General features: G+C 42.7%; 1 protein-coding gene and 1 long non-coding RNA gene across 3 annotated transcripts; one reads left to right on the top strand and one right to left on the bottom strand.

The window, feature by feature from the left end:
* Window positions 1-220: 220 nt before the first annotated feature.
* On the bottom strand, window positions 221-15,896 carry YWHAQ (tyrosine 3-monooxygenase/tryptophan 5-monooxygenase activation protein theta). The gene is made up of 6 exons (XM_082215668.1): window positions 15,666-15,896; window positions 13,929-14,316; window positions 3,051-3,174; window positions 2,741-2,904; window positions 1,674-1,769; window positions 221-1,294 (listed from the first exon to the last, which is right to left on the bottom strand). The coding sequence occupies exons 2-6, from the start codon at window positions 14,220-14,222 to the stop codon at window positions 1,235-1,237; spliced, it is 738 nt and encodes a 245-aa protein (XP_082071794.1). The 5' UTR covers window positions 14,223-14,316; window positions 15,666-15,896; the 3' UTR covers window positions 221-1,234.
* Window positions 15,897-16,066: 170 nt separating this feature from the next.
* LOC309528299 lies at window positions 16,067-21,856 on the top strand. 2 transcript variants are annotated; one of them, XR_014217627.1, is made up of 2 exons: window positions 16,067-16,310; window positions 20,939-21,856. It is a non-coding gene; the product is annotated as an uncharacterized lncRNA (long non-coding RNA). The 2 variants fall into 2 exon arrangements; XR_014217628.1 differs by having other exon boundaries at window positions 16,067-16,956.
* The last annotated feature ends 1,432 nt before the right edge of the window (window positions 21,857-23,288 follow it).

Raw genomic sequence — 23,288 nt, 5'->3', positions numbered from 1 at the left:
GTATGAGAATGCATGCTATATGTTAAAAACTTTAGTGAATGCAGAACATCATCTCACTTCATGCAATGCATCAGAGAAGTGCACACACGCCCACAATCACACACACACACGATGCAAGCATTACAGGTTTGAAAACTGTTCCGTTACAGCATAGTAGAACAAGTTTAGATGGGATTTATTCCTAGACGAAGCTGCATGCAAATGTTACAAAGCGCAACAGTTTAGTGGTTTATAAAATGTAATTTTATTTAATGTTATTTTGTTACATAGGGCATTAACATTTTCACAAGGCTTTTTTGGGACTACAATCAATGATTAGCAACACACAATAGTGGTCCATCTATCTAAGGAACAATCACTGGACGAACTTGACACCTTCATACATGTGCACAAATCTGCATGGAAAAGTTTTATACTCGGACATATGACCTCTTCCCCCCCACCCCCATTCCAGTGTTAAGAAATGACATGCAATTTAGTCTGCCAAAAAGGCACTCCCTGTATTCTGGCAGTAACATGCTGCTTCTAGTACATAATCAAGTGAATACCAGAACTACAAAGGCAGGAGTGTAAGTGAAATTTTATTGGGAGGGGATAGCAGTTGAACAGCAGCAACTGAAGAGTAAGAAGAATCCCTGTATTTAAAACACTCAGTAGCTCCTGCTGTACACACATATAGGAAGCCACTCTGCCATGCTTCCCATTTGGCCCAAGACACCCCAGATCCTACAGAAACGAATACACAGTAGCACGGGAAAGTCAAATCACCAAGAAACCCCTGCAGAATAAAAAGGGAATGTGGAGAATTGAACTGTGTTGAACACTCTTTAGTTGCATTAACTACATTTTCATTTCATCACTGTAATACCAAAAAAAAAAAAAACCAAAACAAAAAAAAAAACCACCACAGTTGCTTGCAGGAACTGGTTCAGATTTCTTTTTAAATACCAGAAACTTTAGTCCGCTACATAAGTGTTTGGAAGTTACTTATGTTTATATGGAAATTAAGCCAGTATTAATACTTTTCTACAGCAGTAAACGCACACCAGGAAGGCCAGGACAAAACACAAATCAAGGAATGGAGTTTTCCCAAAGCTGCAGTGTGAAAAGACTATAAATTGATTTCCATACACATGGATGGCTTCTCTTTGCTATAGGAAATCCAAGTGGAGCTATAAGGAATGAGACGTGTAAAAAGGTTTCTTGAGAAGGGGAATGACACTCCATATGCAGTTTAGTTTTCTGCACCTTCTGCAGCATCGCATTCTTCTCCTGCGCTGTCTGATGTCCATAACTGGAAAGAAGAACAGCCATAATCAGGTATGGTTCACTTGCAACACCATTCTCATTAGCAGCCTGGCACAAAAGTATAATCAGTGACCTGCCTCATCTGGTAAACTACATGAAAAGCAGTAGTTTTACTTGCACCTTATTATATTTCTAAATATATCTGTTAAGTCTATCAAGCCTAGATGTACAATCTCCAATTTAGTAATGAGCAATATTTTTAGAAGCAAGCGGTATTTATTCTCAGTTTTACATACATCACAACCCCAGCTCACCACTCCCTTTTAATAAATGCAGCAGGAGTACTACTACAAAAACCTAGCTGACACTATTTGGGAACCCAAAGTCTAAGCACAATGACTGTAGAAAGACCAGGCACATCTTACTGTGAGGTTGTCTCTAAGCAACTGCATGATGAGAGTGCTGTCTTTGTACGAGTCTTCATTCAGCGTATCAAGTTCTGCAATGGCTTCATCAAAAGCCTAGGAAAGACATTCAGATTATTCTTACGCTTTAGGCAAAAGAACCCCCCAAAGTAGATATGTTTTAAAAACAAGCCATCAGATGAGGTATTCCTTCAGAAGTTTAGGCTGTTTCTTTTTTACATAAATTGCTTTGATATAGGATAAACAAGATTTGATTATCAGCATAGTCATTGTACAAAGCCTATTCTGGAAGACATTTCAGAAGCAAGAGAAGTTGGTACTCAGTGAACATTTCCTACTACAAGTTTAATGTACAGCAATTTAGGTTTTCTGTGGGCTGGTATTTAACTTGGGGTTATACATCTGTGGTTGTGTTCAAACATTCAACTCTTCAGAGGAGTATACATGGATGTAGGCTTTCCTTTGGAGAACAATAATGCAATATGGGGGAATATTGTAACGATGCCACTTTAGATCAAACCTACCGTATTTTTCGCTCTATAACACGCACCCGACCATAACACGCATGTAGTTTTTAGAGGAGGAAAATCCGTAGGCATGCCACCCATAGGCATTCCCTCCATAACACGCACAGACATTTCCCCTTACTTTTTAGGAGGAAAAAAGTGAGTGTTATGGTGCAAAAAATACGGTAAATTATGTTCACTCTGCTCATGTTCTACTGTGACTAAAGGTGCTTATTTCCCAAAGTGGGCCTAGAAATGAAACCCTTCTAAGACAATAACATTAGCCTCTCAAAACAAAAATGTTTTAAGACCAGCCATCAATGATGTGCCTGTTCATAGCTTTCACTGTTAAAATTATTCTGCATGCTCTATCAGGCGACAGAATGCCACAAGGAGGAAGTAGAAGCAAGATCATACTCGCAGTCCCCTGAATGAAGAATAGGTAAAGTGAACACACCCATATATACAACTTCAGTATCCAAGAAGATAAGCAAATGTGGTTAAGGAGTCCTGCTCCCTTATTCAAACTAATTTTCCCACACACACCCAAAGTCAACTTACCGTCTTTGCCAATGTGCAAGCCAGCTCTGGGTTGTTGAGGATCTCATAGTAAAATACGGAAAAGTTAAGCGCTAAGCCTAAACGAATTGGATGCGTGGGTTGCATCTCTTTCTTGCTGATGTCAAATGCCTCCTGATAAGCCGCCTGTGAATTTTCTATTGTTTCTGTTAAGAAAAAGCAAGGCAAAGGGGATTATGAAACAAACTAGCAGGTTCTTAACATTATCTTCACACACAACATGTAACTATTATTTATAAGACTAGATATACCTTTACTGTAAAGCAGAGGCTTAAATTAATATGGTACTCACGTTTTCTGTCATCTCCGCTGGCAACCTCTGCCAGGTATCGAAAGTAGTCTCCCTTCATCTTCAGATAGAACACCTTGCTCTCTGGGTTAGTTGCATTAGCTATTAAGTACTTGTCCAGCAACTCCTAACGAAAGAGGGGGGGGGGAATTTTAAGTAATTTCAATAGTAAGGCCATAAATACTACCACAGATGTGTGTTCCGACACAATGTGAATGATTGCTAAAATGCCATTTTTATATATTATGCACTAAGTAGATAAAGACCCTGTAGCAAGAGAAATGGTGTTTCAATTTAAGAAGTGGCACTGTTGGTCCCCCGAGACTGCCTTTCAGGATGGGAAACACAAATGAAGGATTGAAGTGTTGTAACCAAAATTAGATTTACTTTTTGGAGTAAAAACTGAGTCAAGTATGAAGCAAACCTTTAGGAATTGTGGTCACATGCCCAATACCCCATTCTTTCACTATGAGATACATCACTTTCTGACATAAGAGGCTGCTTACGAAAGAAAAATTCATAATCAACAGCTCGCAAGAAAAACAGGTTTTACAAATAAAGTATAGGGAGTGTGATTTTTTTTTTGGCCATAGTACTATTCCTAGTTATTTCTCCACTGTTTCCACTTTTGATTAATTCCTTCTCAAAATAAATACCCAAGTGTTGCATTAAAAATTGAAGCAATAGCTTTTTAAAGCACACTAAGTGCTGCACTGAATATAAAAGCTACACCCATCACCTCTGCAGCAAACCACTGCCAACAACACAGCCACAGTTCATTTGATTGTCTTATACCTGTGACAGTTGCCCAAAGTAATGATTCCATCCAGACACTCCACGATTACTTTTTAAGTATTTAGCAGCTTCAGCCAATCATCTTACTGCACAAGCAATTCAATATAGTTCAAATAGTTCAATGCTCAAATGGTTTATTTTTCAAATAGAAATTATTGCCTTATGTGCCATGCTAAAAAAATTGTGCTGATTTAGTCACAGATCTGTTTAATGAGGGTTTTTTGAATTGGAATGTACAGATTCAATTACCGTATTTTTTGCTCTATAAGACTCACTTTTTCCCTCCTGAAAAGTAAGGGGAAATGTGTGTGCGTCTTATGGAGCGAATGCAGGCTGTACAGCTATCCCAGAAGCCAGAACAGCAAGAGGGATCGCTGCTTTCACTGTGCAGCGATCCCTCTTGCTGTTCTGGCTTCTGAGATTCAGAATATTTTTTTTCTTGTTTTCCTCCTCCAAAAACTAGGTGCGTCTTGTGGTCTGGTGCGTCTTATAGAGCGAAAAATACGGTAACTATTTTTTGCCAATAATATGCATTTAAATTATGGCTGAAGCATAAACTTTAGCTAAAGCCACCCCTACATAAAGGATCACTATGATACATCACACAGTCGCTCTCCCCGCCCCCCTCCCACTAAGCTGATTTCTATTTCCTCACAGTGGAGAATAATCTAATTCAGCTGTTCTAGCAGATTTAAAGTCACTTCTGCTTTTGATTAGTAAATAGTAAGTTGATGTCTGAAGCCCTGACAAGTCACCCACAGTCCAACTGTATGCACACCATATCCAATTATGAGAAAGAATAGCCAGTTGGAACCTTTGGCTATTAGCCTTGTATGTCTACGAGAGAAAGTCTTAAACAGTCATGCTAAAGTTCTGGTTAACATCCTCCGCAGATACTAAAGTTTGTGAACCTTCTTTGGTATCAGACGTCTGTCACTGGACAGCCAATTTTTAGGCTAATCAACATGCTGGGTAACGAAGCAGCATGGTCAGAACTAGACACACCTAGGCAAGTTAAAAGAACTTGAGGCAGATACATATTTTGAAACTAACTTGAAAGAACACACTTATATTTTTACCAGCCATAAGTGTGACCAGCAAGATAATCCTAGAGTCTAGAGACTTGAAATAGAAGACCTATTTTCCCTACAAGACACCAGTGTCAAACATTTGCTAGCAACATGGTATTTTCATACCATGCTTAATTTGCCACTAGGGGAGAAATTCAGTGTTGCACTCTTCTGATCAGCACAAGCATTTCAGCTTACCAGATGAACAATCCTTGCTTCTCTTGCCCCCACATGCTGTTCCAGGGGTGCTCCTGACACACACACAGAGTTAGTTTCAGGGATGCACAGGGGAGGAGAGCAGAAGTCCTTGTATTGGGCTGACAGGACTCATTATTAAATGACTCACACCCTATGCACAAAATGTTTTGATTTTGAATATGTATCAAAGCTTTCAAGGAATCGGACAAAAGCAGGGAATAAACTTTCCCCTCTTAAATGGAATTGCTCTAAAATGTCATTAAGTTCCACTGTTAACTGCCAAGAGACTAGTATTATCATGCTACAGCAGAGGGAGAATGGAAGCAGACACTGTTATCAGCTCTGTTGAGACTAGTAACTTTTAGCTCCTCCCCTCCATGAACTGCTTCCATTCCAGCTGGAAGAACAAAGAACTCTAGGGGGCTTGAGTTTGCTTTCCAACATCCACGCCTCTTCATTTTGTCTCATGCCTTTTAGAAAGTAAGCCTAAGAACAGGTAATGTCTTCGGACTCTTTAAGCTGCTCTGAGTTTCTGAAGAGCTGCACAAAGATCCTTTAAGCTTCAGAAAGTAGAGAGCAATTTTATTTCTCAATACAGTCATCTTTCCCTTTGATGTTTAGATGAAAGTTTTGAAAATATTGTTTGCATTCAATGCCTGCTTTTCTATGAAAATATATAGTACCAATATCATTAAATGCAATCTACTGTTAATAAATCTTCTGTTCTACAGTTCATATATTTATTAGAATTAAAGACATACCATATCTTTCTTTCAGAATGTATTCTTTACTACTTTATCTGAATGGTGTGACTAATGCACACAGCAAGATGTTGTCTGGTAATAATATAGCATAAACCATTTGTTCAGGCAAAAGAGGAAGGAGTCATTCTCAGTATAGCCTACAGACTACCATTTTAGCCCAGCTGTACCAACATGGATGGGGCTTTTTGCAAAGAGGTTAGACCTAAGTTCTACATGCAGAGCTACTATAATTGTTATTTTAGCAATTATAACTTATAGTCAAATTTATGCACTTGCAAAATGACTAATAGTGCCATTCTGCTAAAGACTGTGCTCCGTGGTTATCACCCCAAGTCACCTAATGAAATGCAGGTGGTTTTTCAACTCATTTTGTTTTTAAATGACGAAGATGCCATTTAATATTGTATATCCTGTAATAACACATTTCATAGGAACAAAGGAAATTGCATTATACCAAGTCAGATCATTGGGTCCATCTAGCTCAGCATTGTCTAAACTGACTGGCAGCCACCGCTCAGGATTTCAGGCAGAAGTCTTTCCCAACATGGAGACGCCAAGAATTGAACCTGGGGCCTACTGCATACACAGCAGACACTCTGCCACTGAGCTATTGCCATTCTCATTAAAAAAGAATTCTGGGAAATGTAATTTACACTCCCTCACAGAGCTAAGAGCATAGAACACAGCCTTACACTGAATCAGACCAGGCTCAGTATTGTCTACACTGTCAACAGCTCTCTGGGGTTTCAGACAAGAGTTTGCCCAGCCCTACCTGGAGACAGGTTAAGAGTTCAGACTGGCCTACACTGCCTAGTAGTCTACTCAGCCCTTCAATCTAAAAGGGAAGTGACAACTCAGTCTATACCAATTGTTTGCTCCAGCTTCAGTGATGGAGGTACATCCACAGAAGATATATGCATAGTTATTCCAATTCTATACTTACCCCTCTGATTTATAATCAATGTCTCGTTGTTGTCTAACCAGATGCAACATCTAACACTTTTGTGCGGAAAGTGTGGGTTAATCAAACATGCATCACACAGACAGGTAACAAGGACTGAATGTCAGCAGGAGATGGTAAAGACAGCTAGTAGCCAAATGTTAACCTCAAGTACAGTAAGCCTATAGTAGCAATTAATAGCTAGGGTCAACTCTTTTCTGCATGTAAAATCAACTAGTCAATTTTATGGACTATGGTTTATTGTAATATACTTCCTGATCTAATCTATTCCTCACTTTCTCTTTGAATCCTCAACAAGTAGCAAAGTTTATTTCAGCTGAAGCATATGGCAACTCAAGAATGGGCCTTTTCTACAGTGGCTCTCTGTTGCAAAAATGTTTCTCTATAAGCATACCTTTTCGGTTGATTAACATTCTATGGCCTTTTAAATGTCCTTGTTGGGGGGCATGCTATTGGTTTGTTTTTATTAGGTCTTTTGTCCTTTCGTTTTGTATTTTTATGTTGTGAACCGCCCTGTGATCTGATAAATGGTGTACAAATTTAATAATAAAAATAAAATACTAATACTGTAATGTGAGCGGTGTGCATAGTCAACTCCCTTCTCTATTGTAAGCTAGAATATACTAAATTAGTACCAGCACATATTTAATTGCTCCAAAAACACATGACATTAATCATCCTTGTGAGAAACTCTCAAGCCCAATGAATCAGATTGCAAAAATGAATCAGCTTGCGAAACTGAACTAACCTCAAACATTTAAGTGCTCCAGCAGTAGAGGTACGAAGCTGAATCTCAAATACTCTCACTTGAAAAGAAGTCCATTTCAATGGAACTTGTTTCCAAGCAAATATGCTTAGGAACACACCTAAGGTTTAACTAATCAGGGCCACATGTGTACTCTTAACACAACTTAATATTCTGCACTTGGCCAACTGTCTGAGTGAGGAACAAGATCACTTGTTATGATGGCTGGTGTGGGATTTATCAAGTAATTTCTATGGCACCTGAAATTTCAGCAATCATAGCTTACACAATCATATCTTAAACATATATTCAGCCATAAGAACTAGAAACTACTTTTGTTTGAAAGAAGTCAAATTCTGCACCTGTTACTGCATTCTGTGGCAATTTTGGCTCACCTGTGGATCTGATGCACACATGTTCCTACTGCCATACAGTGGTGCCTCGCAAGACGAAATTAATTCGTTCCGCAAGTCTCTTCGTCTTGCGAGTTTTTCGTCTTGCGATGCACGGTTTCCCATAGGAATGCATTGAAAATCAATTAATGCGTTCCTAGGGAAACCGCCTTCAGACCAGGTCCGGGGACAGTCTGTCCCCGGACCTCTTCTGAAGGCTGGGGGGGGGGAACAAGGGCTTTTCTTCCCACCCCCAGCATTTTTAAAAACTTCTCCGCTGTCCGGGGCGATTTAAAAGCCCCTGGGAAGGCAGGCAGGGGGGACAAAGACTTTCGCCCCCCGCCCGCCTTCAGAAGGTGTTCCCGCCCCGCCTCCCGGCTTCGGAGCAGCGTTCCGAAGCCCGGCAGCGGCGGGAAGAGGCGTTCCCGCCCCACCGCCCGGCTTCGGAGGAGGTCCGAGGACAGTGGGGAAGACACGCTGCGCTTCCCCGCTGTCCCGGATATTTCCCTATGGGCTGTCGTCTTGCGAAGCAAGCCCATAGGGAAATTCGTCTTGCGAAGCGCCTCCAAAACGGAAAACCCTTTTGTCTAGCGGGTTTTCCGTCTTGCGAGGCGTTCGTCTTGCGAGGTACCACTGTACTATATATTTCAAAATTGTTAATACGATTATATTTCAAGTGAATTTCGAAGTATTCCCCCCCCCAATCCAATTACTTACTGCTACTGCTACTCCCAACTTGTTGAATACTTCTGACCTCAGCATGTCTACATGCAACCCTATATAATAAATTATTATCATTTTGAAAGATATTGTGAGATATGTTTTAATGCTTCCATTGTATGGTTTCCACCTTTTTAATGTTGTAAACTACTTTGCTATGTTTTCTGATGTAGCAGTGTTTAAATACATATTTTAAGCTTTTGTTTAATGAACTAATAGGTCCCCACTACAGAAATCCATAAAAACACTTTGGAGAGGTTGGAGAAGAAATAATAGTATGTTGCACTTTAATTCAGCTATGAAGAATGCTTTTGGCATTCAGAATTGTACTCTGGTTCTTAGCACTAAGCTTCTTGATTTGGAAAGCATTAGGAAGTCAGTGGACTACAACTGGATGGTAAGTAAAAAAAAAGTACTGAAGTATGTTACAATCCTGCATTCAGTCTCAGTGGTAATCTATCCAGTGGTTGACAGTCTTCTCTGTTACCAGGGAGTGATTTGTGCCTTCTACTAACGCATGTAAATTGATCATTTCTTAGTTACTAAACTGTAACACCAAGCTCTAACTAGGACACTAATACAGGTTTTTTTGTTGTTTTTTTTAAAAAGGAGATAGCCAACCTATCAATAACGGCAATGGTCTTAAAAGGCACATGCAGTGTTCTACTCATGCACCAAGGCTTAAACCTCCAAATAGCTGTTGAAGGTCATGAGACAAAACTAATTTTATTTAGTAAAATCAGAAAGGCATTCTCTCCCTTTTCCACCTATCACAAAATGGTTAGCATAAGGCTGTTTAAATCTGTCATAGCATTTCAGTTCATTACAATACTAGCGTACATCAAAATTCCTTTCCTAATCAGTACCTCTGTGCGCACACTGCATAGATTTATTCCTAAACTATTTTTAACCAACTCCAACAATACATTAGTAGCAATGGCCCAATACTGATCCCTAGTTTTAAGCTGTTTCTACCTGCTATACTTGTGTGTTTTATTATATTAAACTATATTTCTATATTATATTAAACTATATTTCTGCATACATATATTTCTGTTGCGTATCACCTAGAGAATTCATGTTATGAGGAGATGAACATACACAAATATTAAATTGGTTTATTCAGTAATCATTTATTCTGTCGTTTTATGTTGTTGTATGACATCATAAGGACTGCTACAACAGTGAAAAGGTGAGATATTGAAGGTTTCTTCATGAAGTAACCATATTAAAAATTAAAAAGCCCTGGTATATTTAAGCCCTCACTGATTCTCAGAAATACAATTTATCAGTGTTCAGTTTTAACCAACAGGCCTGGGAACATCCTTTTATTCCATAAACATCCTAATTCAATTAAAATAACTGTTACTACATTAGTCTCTGACATCTGAAAATGGTACATAGATACTAGGCATTCCTGCTTGTTGAATGCATTGCGGAACCGGACTTAAAAAGCTTATGATATTCAAGTACAGTGGTACCTCCAGTTATGAACTAAATTCATTCTGGAGGTCTGTTCTTAACCTGAAACTTTTCTTAACATGAGGCACACTTTCACTGATGGGGCCTCCCGCTGCCGCACGACTTCCGCTTGCATCACAGGGCGAAGTCCGCAACAAGGAGCATCTACTTCTGGGTTAATGGAGCTTGTTACCTGAAGCGTTCATAAGGAGGCCCGTACATAACTAGAAGTTCTACTGTATCCAGATTTTATGTAAAAAAAAGATAGAAGAATCCAAGCCATTCACAAGTGCTGCTACCCTTTTTAGCATTGCTCATTTGAATGGAAACTGATAGCATTTTGTTCTGCAAAATATATGAACTCATTTCTCCCACCAGTAAGACTTTGTTTGGAATCTCTGGTTTTCTGGTAGAATGTCAAAATGTTTTGCTATTGATTGACATTTCAGCACAGAACTTAGAAGACTAGCAAAACTAGAAATGATCAACAAAATATGATTGTTAAATATGAAATATAAAGCAGAACATTTTAAGCTGCACAGATTTCACCTATGGGCATGCTCAATTCCCTCAAAATAATCACTTAAAAGTGCCCAACCTTGGTTGGAATGAATTCCCTTAGTTACCAAGACATAGTATCTTCTTAACTTTTTAAAATCCACCTAGTTAAAATATGAAGCAGCTGTCTGCTTTCCTTTTCCTGTCTACTCTTTAACAGACCATTTCTACTTACCTGCCTAAATTCCACAATACATGCCCAACTGAGGACTGCAGTCTGCAGCTATTGGTCATGATACAGGGGTATATACACAGTTCACTGCTGCAAATGAGGTACTTTCCTATCATCATGCTTGGAAAAATGTTTTAAGATAGTTTGCCGCAAGCAGCCTTATCTAAAAGCTCAGAGAGAAAAAGTGCACGTGAGCAGAAGACTCCCAGGAAAGATGTCCATGCACTAAACTTTAGTTTTCAGAACATGAACATTGTTTTTGGGGCAGGGGCAAAGAACCTTTCTTCAGCAAAAGGGTCACATTTCCTCATGGGGAAGCTTCTAAGGGCCACATGTCAGGGGTGGGTGGGGCCACTTTGTACAGTAAGCTACACACCAGTCAGTTAAAAGTTTTAGACAGACACACACCTCTCCCCAGCGTTCATCAAGACAAGCAAGACATTACTAATTCAATGACACACTCCAGCCAGAGAAAAGTACTCAAGGAAGAGACAGGGAAAGAGTGATGAGTGTGGCCTGGACTAAGGGGGTGGGGGCTCCCACGGTCAAATTTGAGTCCTGGAGTACCACATTCAGGCCTGGGGCCTTAAGTTCCCCACCACCTCATGGTGCTCAAAGGACCAACTAATCATGTCCAGTAACGTCGGAAAATGCAACTGTGCCTACAAACACCTGCGTAATTAGTTTTAACACAGCATTTAATGGGCATGAGTCACCACAACTGCTTAAAGTATGTTCAGTTTCTCACTAGGGAAAGTCCTTTGCTTCCACTATGCTGATTGGACAATGACTTAGCAAGCTTTCTATGTACTGCCGGGTAAACATATATACATTTTTATGAATCTAGCATCAACTATACATATTGTTGGCAAACTGAAGGCAGTATTAAACTAGTTTTTGAAGGTCCCTAAACATGACTAAGCATTTAATGAACTGTTAAAGGTTAGAGTCCAGTCGTGGACAACTCTGGGGTTGCGGCGCTCATCTCGCTTTACTGGCCAAGGGAGCCGGCGTACAGCTTCCGGGTCATGTGACCAGCATGACTAAGCCGCTTCTGGCAAAACCAGAGCAGCGCACAGAAACGCCGTTTACCTTCCCACCAGAGCGGTACCTATTTATCTACTTGCACTTTGATGTGCTTTCAAACTGCTAGGTTGGCAGGAGCAGGGACCGAGCAACGAGAGCTCATCCCATTGCAGGGATTTGAACCGCCGACCTTCCGATCAGCAAGTCCTATTGACACACAATCTGTTCCATTATAATCAGTTTCACTCTTCAATTCTAAGATGTGTAACAAATGACTGCTTACTGATTTTTCTTGTGTTTTCCAAGTATCAACCAATTTGTCACAATTTATTTGTTACATATCATTAGTTTACACAGCTTTCCAACAGTTCACTGCTCAAGCGAAGTTTAGAGTAGAGCTAGACCATGGGCCAACAAAATTTAGAATACTTCTTGCACTACTACATATTTAGGGAAATATTGACAATTCAAATATAACAATTTTATATGGAATAGGATGTGCAGGGTTCAAAAGGAAACACCAATATAAATGTCTACATTTGTAGCAAAATAATTGTGTTAAAAATAACCAAAAATAGTGCAGTGGTTTTTTTTGAAAGATTAGAATCATTCATTGTCACTTTACCCCACCCCAAATAGCCATATATTCGACCAGAAAGTTCAAGCTTGAAATCAAAGAGCATTTCTGTACTGCTGGTATGCAAAAGAGATGACTAAGGACAGTGGCTAGGATCCAAAGAGCTACTTTAGACACACCCAAGGGCTTGGGCTAGCCTAATGAGATCTTTTACTTTTCATTGAAAACTCCCCATAACTTCAAAAGTGCTTTGCTGCATAGTATACAATGCTGTCTTTTATTTTACAGACTCAAAAAGCCCCCCTTTGGTGAAAGGAATTAAATGTTAGAAGCAAACATGTACAATGTTTCCTACAAAATAAATATGCACTAGGAGTTGAGATGGTGCCCTAAGGATCAGAGAAACACTTTTTTGCAGACAGAAACAAAGTACCAGAGGACATTTGTTCTTCACTGGTTGCCAACCTCCTTAACCCAATCCAAATCAAAATTTAGGTGGCATAAAGTAAATGGGAGAAAAACTTCAAACGAATTCTAATTATCCTAGCCTACCTGCAGATAGATATAAAAATTACTTTAAATAAATGTATCAAATGACTGCAGATTTGTAACAACAAAAATATGAATTTAGAGAAAGCAAGTATTACTACTACAGTTATCAGCAACACAGAAGACTCTGGTGGGTCAGTTAAAAACTGTATTCTAGCTTTGGCATGTCAATTTACCATGATTTATTAAAAACAAAATAGCTACTTAAAGAATCCAAGACCAAATACGAATGCCTAAAGAGTATTGCCTGTTGCTTTGGACATATTTATGAAACAGACAACCTGTGTTTTCTTCTTCATAACCTTGTGCTAGCTCTCCATCACTTGCAGTAGGTAATATGAAACTACTGCCAGAACCCATAGAAGAAACAGGCAAGAGCAATGCAAGTGAAACTATTAGAAGCAGAGATTTATTCCAACTATGTTCCATGAATATCCTCTACTCAATGAATTTAGGATTTAGCGTATAGAATTTAGGATTTAGCATATACTAGCTTCTATATTTCAATGAACAAAGCAATAGATATAACCCCAGGGGAACCTATATGTAGCTTTTTCAGCCTATTTACTTCATCAAATACAGACTTTTTAATACAAGGCATTATGAGAGTGCATTGCTACTGATTAAACAGCTTTTACAGTTCAATCCCCATTCTCACATTTTCCAAGTAGCTGTCAGTGGAAACCCACTTTTGCAGTAAATTCACTTTAGTCAACATTTGTTTACGTACGTTCACTGTTCCTGGCAAGGTATGGCAAAATATTATATTTAAATTCAACATCTTACATTTTAAATCTACATCTCACAAAATGCAATTCATCCCACTCCTAGGCCTCGAAGCCTGAGGTAAGTCAGCTATAAATAAAAAGGTGAAGTATGCTTAACAAACTCACCAGAACTGTAGTGCAGATGGACTTAAGTTCAGACTCCACTTTCTCTCGGTAGTCCTTGACAAGCTGCATCTTCTTGTCATTTCCGTCAGTTTTCTGCTCAATGCTAGAGATCACTCGCCAAGCAGAGCGTCTTCCCCCAACCACATTCTTGTACGCCACAGAGAGAAGATTGCGTTCTTCATTGGATAATTCAGCACCTTGCTCTGTCACTGCCTTCATGCAGGTAGCCATATCATCATAACGCTCTGCCTGCTCAGCCAGCTTGGCTTTCTGAATCATCTCGGTCTTTTCCATGTTGGCCAGCAATGGTATAAGCAGCAAGGCAACTGATTTAGTAGGGGGGAAGGAACAGCAGGGCCTTTCACAAAGTCAGAAGGCACCTCAAAACCTGGAACAGGAAGAGACGAATATTCTGAAACCTGTACAGTACTCCTAAAGAACAGAGTTACCAGCCATACAAAAAGCTCCTATAGATTTAGGAAATCCAAACCACAAGAGACAGAGCAACTTAAACAAAGGCCATTGAGAAACAGTCACTAAAAGCCTCAACTCAAACCAAGCTGACAAAAAGATGTACCATTCCCAAAACATTTCTGTCAACCAGGGAACACTAACAGGGCCTGTCGAGATAACATAAGTGGAAGAAGCACTCATGTTCAGAACAGGTGATTAGGCCCTCCCTACCTAAGAGATTTCCAGCACCTTGGGGACAGGAAATGCCAGGCCTTTGGAAATGGCGGTCAGGAGTAGTGTGGCATACAGATCCAAGGTGTGTGATGCTGGAGTTGGGCACTAGAGACTGGTTTGTGTTTTTTAAAGACGCAAGACACAAAAAAGATTCCATTTAAGGGAGGGGGGAGAGAATCCAAACGTTACATCTAAAATCACCCACCCACAAACCCAATGCAGTGTTTGTAAGAAAGCAGACTAAGAAGAGGAGAATGGAAGTGGCACCATAGGTGACCTACAACCTGGACTTGTGAATGGCGAGTAAGGGGAGGAGGGAAAAAAGAGCAGAGAGAGGGAGAGAAAAGGCACAAGGTGCAGGGGGAGAAGAAGAGGGCGAGCAACTCTTCTCAGGAGCAGATCCCTAAGCAATGCCTGGCAGGCGGGACTGGGGTGGGAAGGAAGATGGGAGAAAAGAAAGAGAGTGAATGCGGAGAAGCCCGGGGCGATTCGCTTGGCGTTGGAGGAGGACGGTGTGCAAAAAAACAAAAAGGAAGGAGAAAGGAGTGTCGAACCTTTTTGGGGGGGGGAGGGAGATAAAAGGCGGCCGATTTTCCTGGATAATAAAAATGTGCTGGGTTGGGGGAGAAGCGAGAGAAGGACCGATTCCCCCCTCCCCCTCCCACGGAGGCAAAGGGAAAAGGCGGCGGCGGCGGCTCCGCACTGCCTTTGTCCCCGCAGGCGGAGGAGGGAGCGAGTGAGGCGCGGGTGGCAGCCACCCAGCCTCGCCTGCCCTGCCCTCAGCCGCGCTCCCGCCCGTCTCCTTTCCCGCCGTCCGTCAGGAAATGCCGGGGTTGGCTCTGCAGGGCCGGTACGAAATGGCGGAGGCGGCGGCGGAGGGGACGACGACGACTCCGGGAGCTCCGCGCCGCCTCCACAAAATGGACGACGCGGCAGGGATTAGGCAAGGGAAGGCGCAGCCAGGGAGGGAGGGAGGGAGGGAGGGGAGGGGAGAAGCGGGAAGCGCGCCTCGCCTAGCCGCGAAGGCCGCCGCCGCCGCCGCCCTCTCACCTGGGTCCGCTGAGGCGCTAGGCCGGGCCGGCGGGCGCCTGCTGGGTCGACTGCGCTCGCTCCGCTCCGGGGCTGGATCAAGAAGGTGGGGAGGAGGAGGAGGAGGAGGAGAGGAGGGAGGGGGGGAGAGAGAAAGAGCGAGAGAGAACCGCTCCCGTCTCCAGCCACAGAACCAGCGCTGCTGCTGCTGCTCCCGCCGCTGCTGCTGCTAAAAGGGCGTTGGCACAAAGCGAACCTCTCCTGCTGCTAGGCCCGCGCTCGCCTGCAGCTCAGCCAATCGGCGCACGCTGCCCGAGCCCGTGCCCCGCCCCTGAGCGCGGCGCGGCCAATCGCCCTCCTGCGCGCCGCCGCGAAGGTGAGCAGAAAAGTCGCGGGCGGCTGGGAGGGAGGGCGCGCAAGTTCGGTTGGCCCGTGCACTGTTGCTTCTGCAGCTGGGGCCACGGGGTTTCCTCCAATTAGGTCCAGGGTGGGCTGACGTCACTGTCGCCATGGCGATGCTGCTACAAGGCCGCCCCACCACCGCCTCTCCTCTCCTTCCCTTCCCCGCCCTTTCTCCGCCTGTCCCTTTTCTCTCTCTCTCACGCGTGTTCTTCTCTCCTTCCCTGGGCAGGGCGAGGCACGAGACGGTGCGGAAGCGAGGCGAAGGCGTCTCGTGCTGCTGCGGAGGGAAAGAGTAGCGGGAAAGGGGAGAGCACGGCTGCGGGTTTCTGGTCCTGCTGCAATCGCAGGAAAGGAGAATGTCAGGGTATCATGGGGTTTGCAGTGCGGGCCTGTGAGATAAGGGCTGCAGAGGCGCTTCGATGGTGCAGAGCGGGACGCGCTACTGGTTCCGCCGACCACCAACCTCCTTTTTCAGCAGCGGTGCTGCCATGCAAACGTCCGACAGCCATGGCAGTTGTAAAATAAAAGGATGCTGTTGGAGGCGGAAAGCCCCGTTTAGACCTGCTTGGAAATCTGCTGCTCCTTCCTGAGATTGTAGCCGTTTTCAAGATCAGGTTGAAAGTGAAATCGGTTGGGAGGTTCCACACAGCAAGCTGAAGAACTCATGTTCCAGGCCACGTGGCAGGGACTGTCAACCCCAGAGCAAAATTACCCGTGGCGATTTTTAAAAAATGGGCACTTGGAAGATGCTCCTTCAAAAGCAACCTGTCAGGCAATGCACTTGCACATGAGAAGACCCATGGGTGGAGCATGCATCTTGCATGCAAGTGGTTCCAGGCAAGAAGAGTGCTGTGGGTCAGGCCAATGGCCCAATCTAGTCCAGCATGCTGTTCTCACAGCACCCAACCAGGTGCCTGCGGGGAACTCACAAGCAGGACCTTGAGTGCAAGAGCATTCTCCCCTATGTAAGATTTCCAGCTGCTGGTATTGAGAAGGATCCTGCCTCAAAAAATGGGGCTAGGACATAGCTATCATAGCTAGTAGCCATTGATAGGTATGGTTGGGAGAGACCCCTGTCTGATACCCTGGAGAGCCATTGCCAGTCATTGTAGACCATGGGTACAGAATGTTCCAGCTCACAGACCTAATTAGGCCTGCCAGGCCATTTCAGCCAAGCCACCGCACAACATCAGGTGTGGAGCAGGTGAAAGCCTGGCTGAGCCAATGGAGGTCCTTGCAGGAAGCAATGGTTGGCAGAGCCCACAAAGTCCTGTGAAAAGTGCTGGGCAAGATAACACTTTAAATAGGACTTTTGAGGATCCCTATGGGCAAAAAACCCCTTGACATAATTGTGACTTCAGGTGGGTGGCTCCGTCCATCTGTCAGACTTGGCCTCCAAATGCGACCATTTGTAACTGTGCAACTTCTTAAAAAGTCCCAAACTTGATGTAAGCAATTTGTGCCCCATTGATTTCAATGAAGGGGAGTATTTTAAAGTGCTTCCCCCCAACAATCTCTCGCCAGGACCACAACAGAGCAGAGGATAATGGTGTAACTCATCATCCAGTTATAGTACAGTAAGATGACAGGGCACACACCATCGAACTATATCCCTCTGTGACAAAGCAGCAGAATAGATTCTCAAAGATGCTTGGGTTTATTAAAGCATTTTGGAACTACTGCTGCTTTTGGGGGCAACCAGAGTAAATAAACTTATTGGCTACAGTGTAGGTCAGGGGTCTGCAACCTTTAAGACAAAAAGAGCCACTTGGACCCGTTTCCGAAGAAAAAAAATCTGGGAGCCACAAAACTCGTCATTATAAAAATAACTTTTTTGTCACTTTTTTATTATTTCTTTGTTTGACCCCTCAGAATTACTCCTCCTCATAGAAATAAACGTTAAATTAACAAGTTACCTTTTTGTGTGTGTGTGTTCTTCACTCCCCTTCAAAACAGTGACCAGCGTACATGCCCCCTTTCAATGCAGTGACCAGCGTACATGCCCCTTACAATGTAGCGGGCGGGCAGGTGACGTCGGGACGGTGCATAACTAACGCACGCACCGCCCCCATGCGGCGTCATAGCCAATACAGCGCCCGACACTGGGGAGTGTCGGGGCGCACAATGCGCCTCCTCCCCTCGCTAGTATCCGCCCCGGAGCCGCGGCAAAGGTGTAAAAGAGCCACATGCGGCTCCGGAGCCGCGGGTTGCTGACCCCTGGTGTAGGTCATTCCTGAATCCAGGGCATTTCTAAATGGGAACTGTTAGCGCTTTCCTTTCCTAAATAGTGCCTCAGTAAATGGTGTGTTTCTTGGGCTGTGTACACACCGTAACTTGAAAGCTCATCAAAAGCACAATCTTTCCCTCAAAGTATTCTGGGCACTGTAGTTTGCCCCCTACAGAGTTACAATTGCCAGCAACACTTAACAAACTACAGTGCCCAGAATTCTTTGAGATGGGGAATGTGCTTCAACTGTTCTTTAAAGTTACAGTGTGTACACAGCCTTGGTCTGGGAAACGCTCTCAACAGTAAGGAGTTAATACTAGCACTGAACTTAGTATTGTAAAAAAAGGGGAGCAGATTATATATGGATGGTGTTTTGAAGTTTTTTTGGCCAGCTGTTCATTCACAATCACCAAATGTCCTTGGGAGTCACTGTATTATATATAGATTGCTTAAAATAGAAAATATTAGGCATTTTGCCACATTTCAAAAAGAAACTCTTAACTGCTTAAGTATTTAACTGTTAAACTTTGACAGAGAGGAAGCCTTTTGTACTGAGAAGATTGCTTTATATAGTCCCATGAAGTCCCATGCTAATACAGCTCATAATTGTTTTCCATGGGGAAATATTGGCAGCATGTCAAAATAGTATCCAGATATGAAAATTCAGCAGACTCATGCTAGTGCCAAATAGCCATTAGTACACTTTATAGACAGTGTTGCCCAGCATATACTAAACTAGTAGAAATAGAAGACAGACTAAGTTGGATATTTGTCGGCTGTAGTGCTGTCATTTTAAATATAGTTTCAAATCAATCAGTTGTCAGTTTGTGTGCAGGGTGGAGGGGAGTTTTTACCCATCTTCACTGGTAAAGGTAAAGGGACCCCTGACCGTTAGATCCAGTCGTGGCCGACTCTGGGGTTGCGGTGCTCATCTCGCTTTACTGGCCAAGGGAGCTGGCGTACAGCTTCCGAGTCATGTGGCCCTAGGCTCTGTGGTTTAGACCACAGCGCCACCCGCATCCCATCTTCATTGGTAAGTGATGTTAAACTTGCAAATAAGCATTTATGTGCTTGATAAGGAGACATGCGCTTTCAACATTCATTTACCTAAAGAAAATACTGGTGCAGAGATGGGAGGGAGAAAGTGTCATTCTGGAAGGAGTAATTTCACAAGGTAACACATAGTCCAGGAATCACAGTCCCTTGTATGAAGCAGTATGTGGCCAAGGAGGTCTCTCTCGTTTCTTTTTTAAGGTGGGTTTTGCAATAAACCCAAAAAGGATGTGCAGGAATAGCATTGCAGTAGCTCTCTGTTCCATGGCAATTTAGTAGTCATTATGTTGGACTTGGGCCTTATAGATTTAGGGTCAAATCTAACATTAGCAATAAACTCCCTAAGTAGCCCTGGGTAAGTATAATGGGTTGCTATAACTTGTAAATGATGAATGAGATGACAAAAGTATTGATTCGCTTTAATGCTACAAGTGCATCTTTGCTCTCTGCATTTGATTAATATTGTTACATGCTAATTTAAAAAGGATGAAACATACAGCATTGCATGGAATTGTAATTCAGTATCTCTTGGGAGGTTTCCATTGGGGGTTGAAGGGGAGATAAACTTCTGCTCTCCACAGTCTTGTCAGAGAGTACTTTGTATAGCAGTTTTGATAATAAACACTTGCAGGATTTAACAGGGCCTGCCAGCTAGTACAGTTAGTTTTATAGTGCAAGTGGTAGATGTTCTTATGTTTCAAATCCTAGGGAAATTGTTATCTCTAGGCTTTAAAAGCAACAACACAATGATGCTATAGATACTGTTACACTGCACCCCAATCTCTGAGCACTATGAGATTCCAGGCGTTTGCCTATGGCACCCCCAGAATTGTGGTTGAGGAAGCTTTCAACAAGGTACTTTGTAGTTCAGGCTGCATGCGCCACATACAGTAAAGCACATGGCTTCACCTAAACAATCCTGGGAACTGTAGTATATCCATCTCAGAGTTACAGTTCCAAGCACCCTTAACAACTACAGTGGTATCTTGGGTTACAGACGCTTCAGGTTACAGATGCTACAGACTCCGCTAACCCAGAAATAGTACCTCGGGTTAAGAAATTTGCTTCAGGATGAGAACAGAAATTGCGCCGCCGCATTGCGGCGCCAACGGGAAGCCCCATTAGCTAAAGTGGTGCTTCAGGTTAAGAACAGTTTCAGGTTAAGAACGGACCTCCAGAACGAATTATGTTCTTAACCCAAGGTACCACTGTAAGGTGTTCCGATAGAGCTACATTCCATATATTATTTAACCAGATTTCAATGGGGATTTCTATAGGTTGTTTGTAGCACTGGGCTATTGTTAAATGGAGGCAGAAATGTGCTTTAAATGTATGGTCTGTATGCAATGGCATAAAAACGATAATGAAAGGAATGTGGTTTTAATGAATGAATAGCGAAATTAAAGAAGTTTTGAAATGAATGGAATAACAAAACTTTGTTTCCCCCCTTCCTTGCACACCCCTTAGTAGCAGCACAATATGATTACTCTGGCCAGTTCTCCCCCATCCCCACTCTTCCAGTTGATAATATGCAGTAATTCTCAGCACTTGCTGCGGTGTAGTGGATTTTGTTGCCTACAAGCTTAATGCTCATTGTTCTCTTGCTGGTCAGACTTGGAGCTACAGTTCAGCAGCAGCAGACAGTACCAATGAATCTGCCATCGCCATGGGAAGAGGCACTGCTAAGAGTCTCTGGAGAACGGAAACAAGGAGCTGAAGTGTGCAAAAATAGCACTCGTCAGACTTCCTGATTTGCCGACCCAAAAGCAGCTATAATTTGTGCAGCAGAGGAAGAAACAGGAAGTGTGCCTGCCAAGAAAGCTAAAGAGTCTCAAGGTGAACGAGCCTTTCAGCTAATTATTGACAGGAGACAAGGCTGTCAATAACAGAGGGGAAACAGGGAATATAGGAAGCTGCTGTAAACCAAGACAGACAGGGACATTCCCAGCCCAGCTTGGAGCTGTTAGGGATTGAAACTGAGACCATCTGTGATGGTGTTTCCACTGAGCCACAGTCCTTCTTCCTCAGACTGGCTTTCAGTACCAAAAAGTAAGGTCTTCTCAAGGAATAGCTTGGCACAACCTGCCCAGGTCTTCAGATCTGCTACTGAAGCCCTTCCCCCAATTGCCTTCATGATCAGAAGAAGAAGGCACAAGGGAGAGGGATTTTTCAGTGGTGTTGCCCTGGTTTCCAAACTCTACAGGAAGGACAGGGTAGGACATTGGGGAGGTGGTGTTGCTTTGTATGTCAGAGGGGGCACTGAATCCAGCAAGCTTAAAAAAAATTGGGTGGACTTCTCCACAGATTCATGGGTGGTGAAAACAGGTCCCAAAAGGAATTGAGTACAGAGGATGCGCTACTGTCCCCCTGATCAATATACTCAGTGAGATCTTGAGATGAAGAATGAAATCAATGAAGCACCTAAAAGAGGAAATGTCATAGTAATGGGTAACATCCGCTACTTTCAAATAAACTGGCTTCATATGTGTTACACTCCCAACGAAGAGGTAACATTTCTTGATATCCTAAATGATTCTGCTTTAGAATAGTTGGTCACAGAAACAACTAGAGGGGTGGTGACCCTGGTCTAAATCTTGAGCTGCACCTAGGATCTGGTGCAAGATGTTTTGTTGAATGAGCTGGGAGTATAGTGACCATAGAGCTGTTAAATATACATGTAAAAAGGGAAAGTTTCCCCAAATGATGGAACTGGTAAAAAATGAAATTGAAAGCCAAAGTCACGTGGGTTCAAATCACTCCAAAATACTTGGGAGTCATTTAAAAACACAATTATTAGAAGCTCCACTTGTGTGTATTCTGCAGATCAGAAAGGTACCAACAGGAACAAGAGGGAGAATCTTGTTGACTTTTCAATTCAGGAGGAGCAGATGTCTAAAGACAGCCAAAGGGTTAACAATTACAGTGCTACCTTGGGTTAAGTACTTAATTCGTTCCGGAGGTCCGTTCTTAACCTGAAACTGTTCTTAACCTGAAGCACCACTTTAGCTAATGGGGCTTCCCGCTGCTGGCGCGCCGCCGGAGCACGATTTTTGTTCTCATCCTGAAGCAAAGTTCTTAACCCGAGGTAATATTTTTGGGTTAGCAGAGTCTGTAACCTGAAGCGTATGTAACCTGAAGCATATGTAACCCGAGGTACCACTGTACTACTAGGCATTGCTATGAGTAGTGAAATGCAGAGGTTCCATTGCAAATAGTCTGTTCTTTGGTTGATGGCACAAAATAAAAGATGTGGCTAAGATGGCAACAGCTTTTACTCAGCTGATTTTTTCACATTTAAATATGAGTGTGAGTCCCACTCGCCTCTTTTCAAAGTAGCTTGATAGCAGCAAGACAGAATGAGCTGTGCTCAGTTGACAGAGCATTCATCTCTGAGAACTATGACAAAATTTCAATCATGAAAAGTCAGCTTACTTTTAGCTGCAAGGAAAAGATCTGTATATTTTGGAACTATACTCTGTCAAGTAGCAGGGGTTTTTTTTGGGGGGGGAATCAGGCACCATTAAATCAGTCATTTCCCCCTTTTATGTTAGGTTGGTCTTCACAAAGCATGGGTTTTGGCAGAGAACAGAGAATGGAATAATGAAATTATGTACTGTAGTTCACCTGCAAGTCACACTAGGGAGGGATGGAGGCAGAACAAACTCATTGTGAATGTTGCAGGATCTTGCACCTTCTGAGAACGTCTGTCTACCTATCCAATTACTTCGGAGCAAACTTCAGTGTTCTCTATGGCAACTGGAACTCCTAGATTTTTTGACTTGGTCTGTGGATCAAAAGTGCCACTAATTATTTGCAGTCCCATGGAGGGGATTCTAAATATACATTGCTTGTGGCCCCTTCCCACCTGTTTGTGAGAACATATTTCATCATGCCCATCTGAAGAGGACATGCTATGGCGAGAGTGCCTGCACCCCAACACCTTCATTGGTTTTAAGTTTCAG

This window comes from Podarcis vaucheri, assembly GCF_965113315.1.
Source record: "Podarcis vaucheri genome assembly, chromosome: 3".
Classification (NCBI taxonomy): Eukaryota; Metazoa; Chordata; class Lepidosauria; order Squamata; family Lacertidae; genus Podarcis; species Podarcis vaucheri.
This window is presented reverse-complemented; position numbering and strand designations above follow the sequence as displayed.